At 29.8% G+C, this 6,000-nt stretch overlaps 1 protein-coding gene across 1 annotated transcript; it reads left to right on the top strand.

Annotated features, from left to right (window-relative positions):
* Positions 3,872 to 5,226, top strand: LOC105165987. Its single transcript, XM_011085157.2, has 3 exons — positions 3,872 to 4,256; positions 4,382 to 4,437; positions 4,990 to 5,226. Exons 1-3 carry the CDS (start codon positions 3,887 to 3,889, stop codon positions 5,038 to 5,040), a joined length of 477 nt encoding a protein of 158 aa, XP_011083459.1. The 5' UTR covers positions 3,872 to 3,886; the 3' UTR covers positions 5,041 to 5,226.

The raw sequence follows: 6,000 nt of genomic DNA on the forward strand, positions 1-6,000 counted from the left end.
CTTTTTCGTAATAGAATAATTTGCTCAGTTACGATATCACAATAGGGTTGTTTGCATATTCCCAAAAAATTTTATATATACATGACATGGCGTTCATCGAATAAAGTCGAATATAATCGAATCAAAATTTTAGTATGTCGAGACGTACTAAATTTCGAAATGAATTAATCTTGATATGTATACTGATTTTTGTGTTCAAAAATATTTAAAAAAATTACACTTCTTCTTTATTTTTTAGTTTTTTGACAAATAAAATAACAAAAAATAATAAAGGTATTCAATACGGTTTGATCGATAAACCAAAACTAAAAACTGAAATCAAATCAAATACTATTTTTCTAAAAAAATAAAAATCAAACTTCGTATTTGATTTTGATTTATTTCAACCGATTCATGGGCATTACCCTTAAATGAGAATTTGTAATATATAGAAGATTTCTCCTATATATTCATTAATTATTGCACGAAATAATTCACTTTACAAGTTTACATATATATACATTCCATGTACGTATAGAAGTATTTTGTTTAATATATACAGAACCAACATGAATTTTATACACGTATATCTATAATATATATAAAATGTAATACAAGATGCGATAGAATTTTATACTAAAATATCTGGGGGTGATATTATTATTATTATTATTAATAAAATAAAAGTGGGAGAACCTAATTCTTGTAAGGGAAAGGGGGTGGAATTTTGTGAAGGAAATAGAGGTTAAGTACAAACAGGAAGCATAGCATATAATTGTTGCTTTTATGGGAAGAAATGTCTTTTGAGACATGAAGCAGATCAGGAGATAGAATCTGTGCTCCTTCACTCTCTTACACTACTTTTCTTGTCAGAGAATGAAATTAATTCCTCAGCAACAGCCACACAAAGTGAAGATCTTCAGTTTTTATTTTTAAATACTGATAGGGGCAGAGAAAGAGGATTCCAATCTATACTATTAATTTCTTTTTACGTTAAATTGGTTCCTTATTTATTGCATTTTATATTTAAATATTAATTTCTCACTAAATACTAAATAAAAATATTAAATGGACCGTCGCCGGTTGGCACAAATTTTTTGGTCTTCACATTATTATAATAGAAGATTATAATCATAGTCCCAAAATATAAAATTATTTATAATATTAATCTCGTACTTTTTGAAATAATCAATATTTATAGTCCCACAAATGGCGCAAAGTTAGATCAATTGTAAAAAACTTGTAATGGTTGGGACTAACTTTATAATATTTTTAAAAAATGTAGAACTCACTTTGTAATATTTTCCTAAAGTGTGGGACTAACGTTACGACAGTGAGACTATTTTATAATGGCAAAATCGTACTTTTGGTTCCACAAAAATAAACCATTATTCATCAGACACTTTTGGTTTTCATTTTACCCCCTATATCTTTCAAAAAAGGTTAAAATCTTCCACATATTTTAAAAATAGGCTAAAAATCTCATGTTTTGCAAAAGAACTCATTTTGAGCTCATATTAACTAAAATACCATGTTTTTATTTTATAAATTCAACCTCCTTTATTTCTTGTAATTTAATATTATTTTTTATTGTACTTTTCTTCCTCCTGAAAATAAATAATTATTTTCTTAAATATATTTATTTAAATATAAAAATACTGGAAAAGTATATTGAATTTTTAAAAATAAAATTAACAATACATAAAAGATTAATATAATAAAGTTCATCGGAAGTTAGATATCTATAAGAATATAAAGTTTAATCAATTATAAAAATTATCTATTATTATTTCATTTACATATATTTAAATATATTATTTTACCTATTATATATAATATTTAATTAAATTACTATTATAAATATTTAAAATAAAATTTTAATATTTACTTTTATTTATTTTTAAGTTTCTGATTTTGTAAATTTTTTAAAACTTCAAATTTATAAATTATTAAAATATAAATTTACTATAATTAACCCCCTACTCTCCACCCCACAACCAGACCTCCTTCTTGGTCGCAACGCCTAAGTCTGGATGATCGCGGCGGAGGGAGGTGGGGTATGGGAGGGGTTCCAGGAGAGGATCGGTATAAATTAATTTTAGTACTAAAAAAAAAAAAGTAATAATAATTTTATTTTTTATAATATATAATTTTGAAAGTTCTTAAAAAATTAAATGAAATTTGAGCATTTATTTTTCAAGTCAACAACTGTTAACTAGCGGATCATAATCTTTTACTGTTACATTTAACGGCACAGGATAAATAGTGTCGAAATTTTATGTCAATCCAATAAAACGAGGGAGCAAAAGTGAGAACGACTTTATCTAGTAGGACCAAAGTGCAAGTTTGCTTTTTTATAATATTTTTTTAAAGTGTGAAACTAATATTGGCTATTTTAGAAAGGGGTTTAATGTAAATTACACTCATGTGATATTAAAAATAAACAAATTATTCCATGTAAAAAGAAAAATATCAAATACCCCCATATGTTAGTGAAAATAGAGCAACTTACTCCCCTCAGGCAATTTGTGTAGTCCACGTGATTTTTCTGATTTTTTTTTATTTTTTAAAATTTTAATTATAATATATATTTGCAACATTATTTATGAACCGTTGGATCTTATTTATCGAAAGTCCAAATTTAACTAATAGATTAATGGATTAGATCTTACGTAATTCAAATCAAGGATCTAGATTTGAAGTTGTAATTTATCTAATATTTATTTATGCAAATATTAATTTAGAATACATTATATATAATGTATTTATATACATAATTAATGTTATATATGTAAATATATGTACATAGACAGAGAGAAGAGAGAGAAGAACGGTTTGAGGGCGACGCGACGGGCAAAAGGAGCCGGGGAAGGGAGGAGAGGCGACGGGGGGCACTGTTTATTTTTTTCTTTTTTTTCCTTTTGGAGGGGGAAGGGGGATTGGTTTTTGAAGGGAAGAGGAGGGGCGGCGGTGGGGGTTGGGATGGCGTGATAGTGAGGGGGTGGCCATTGAGGCGGTGGAGTGGAGGGAGGAAGGGGATGACCGGTGGTTGGGGAGTGGGGTGTGTGTGTGTGTTTTAAATAAAAATGTACATATTATTAATTAGTTTGGGGAAAATTACAATTTTGATCTTGTAAATATACATATGGGGTGGTAATTTTAATCTTGTAAGAATATATTTGGCAATTTTGTTCTTGTAATTTTAAAATTTTCGTACACTAAGGACAAAAATGATCAAAATTTACTAAAATAATCAGAAAAAATGCATGTAACATGCGTAACTAAGTTAATTGGATACACTTTTTAAACTCATTTTCATCCTCAACATGAAAAAACTTTCAAATAACAAGACAAATTGCAAAAATGAATTCGTACAAAACTAAACCACACCATACTTACTATTAGTTTGTCACGTGGTCTAATATCTGATTTCCCTCAGAAAAATATGAGTAGAACTAATTATATCATCCATTGTTACAGAAATTAACCTCCGCTCAGGACCATCCGTTGTTGAGAAAAGACCTCCTGAATAATAGCCCACTCCTCCAGAAAATTACCACTGGAAAAGCATTTGACCATCAAAAAATACCTTGTAAAAAATTAGCTTCCAGCAAACAATGACCTTGTCTAGGGGAACACAAACATAAGTCATGACAAAATCCTACATTCTTGTTCATTAAATCAAAACTTGTACTGCTCATTGATCGGACCCTTTCCAACACTTGTTGTAAATACATATAACATCAAACTAGGGTTTCTTCCTAGTCTCGATTTTCTTGTCATCCAACGTGGGTAGACATCGATCCGCCTTGCTTGCATGTATCGTTGAGCCTGCAATACCATGGGTTGCGGTGGCTCACGGTTAGATGGGGATGGCATGGTGATGCCGCCGCCGGACGAGCTCAAGATGCGAAGGCACACACGGCCCCACAAGGTTACAATATCAACCCCTTCCAAGAAAGAGTTGCTTTGGCATGAGGATGGATCGTCTACGTACAAAAGTGCCCCAAAAATCGTAACTTTCTCCCCCAGGGGCGAGGGCGAGGGCGAGGGTGAGGACAAACACAAGGATGACAAGAAACACAAAGATGTAAGGAACGTCGACATTAGAGAAAAGGGTAGAAATGGTCATAAAGTGAGCAAGAGTGAAATTAGTAGCGTCGATGATGGTGAGGAAGACGATTACGATGATGAGAGAATGATCGGGCATGCCCCGAGCTCCCCTAGCTTTCGAGTGTATTTCAAGGATGATGAAGAAGACAAACACAATGACATTGGTGACTACATCTAGCTCATCTTGATCATCATGTTAATTAGATTAATCAATTCATTAATTGTTTCACATAACATATATATATATAGATATGTTGCTAATGAAATGCTGGTGTAAATATTTATGCAGGTAGGCATGATGCCTTCAACAGTGCGATTTCGGTTGGTGGTGCCGTCTCATCAGAGGTAAATTTATAACTGCATATCCTCAAATATATGTAACAACTAGCTAAATTCCTAATATTTTTAATTTTATTTGACACGGGATGATTTTCCTAAAAAAAAATATATCATAAAGAGATAAATTATAATTTATGTTTTATCTTTAAAAGTTGGATATACTATTTATATGTGAAATTACAGGTTAATTTCATTTATCCCTATAAAAATAATTACAAAATTTTCCTGAATAAAAAAAAAATGACAGCGTCCCTGAACTTTTAGAAAGAAATTTAATGCCTCCCACATCACGAGGTTTTGTTGCCCCCTTCCCCTTTCTTTTTTTACCAGAAACTTATTGCATATTGATATTTTGGCCCAATTGTATAGATATCTCCAGAACTCTTTTAAGAGGTGTATTTATAATTTTATAAAAATACGAGGTGTTTGTGTAATTAATACACATATAACAATAGCAATATACATTTTAGTTCTTAGCCAGCTGCAATGACATGAGGACTAGGAAACCAATCACAGGAAAATTAAGTCAAAACATTTGATTTGTCTTTTGTTGTGCAGGAGTCTGCTGAAAACAAATCCCAGAGAGGAACAAAAGAGAAGAGTTTCTAGCAAGGTCGACTTTGTTCAGAATTATGAAATTTGATTGTTTAATGTGAAATAATTATAAGATAGCAACTTAAATGATTATTTCTTGTAATATTTCTGATTTGATAGCGATTTCGCTAATTATCGAAGTTGAGATTCCTCTTTGTATTATTCTCCTAGCCACGTATTTTTGTGAGATTTTACTTTTGACCCCATGTCTCATCAAAATTTGCACTGTTAGTCCAAATATGTAGCATTTAGTACATGCATGTTTATATTTTGATCTTATCAATGACCTGCAATTAAGGATCAAGTTATGAATATTGGAAAATCCCGACACCACACTCCATACTTGAGCTAAACCAAGCTGTTAATGGAATATTTTAATCAAGTCAAGTTTGGTCGAATCAAATCAATCGTAAAATAAATATAATATACTTGTTATGTGATTGATCACTTTTCATGAATTGTACATAAAGTATAATACAATTTATTGATAAATTTGTAAATATTAAGCTTATTTTCTCAAACACTCCAACTTAATTTTTTCTTTTTTTTTTTACTTTCCACTTTTGTTCTAGAACACTTTTAATTTATATTATTGTTTAACACTTTTTTTTTTCAACTTACTCTCACCAAAAACGATAAAAGCTATTACAAACAGTACTCCTGCAATGCTTAAAAATAATAATATATTAAATTAAATGATAAATATGTAATTAGTATGATTGAGAACAATATCAAACTTAAACTTTCATGATTGGACATATGAGCATTTATGTTTTTATTTGGGTTAAATACATTTAGACCTCATTTAAAAATATGAAATTATTTTTTAAAAATAAATTTTGAAATATTATTTACACTCTTTGGAAAATTCATTATTTATACATGACCATTTTTATTAAAATTTGGTTGAAAATTGTCGGTGCTAGCAAAATAATTACATAAAATTTTAATTTTACCCTTTATTTAATGTTCCCG

This window comes from Sesamum indicum, linkage group LG1 (genome assembly GCF_000512975.1).
Source record: "Sesamum indicum cultivar Zhongzhi No. 13 linkage group LG1, S_indicum_v1.0, whole genome shotgun sequence".
NCBI classification, from domain to species: Eukaryota; Viridiplantae; Streptophyta; class Magnoliopsida; order Lamiales; family Pedaliaceae; genus Sesamum; species Sesamum indicum.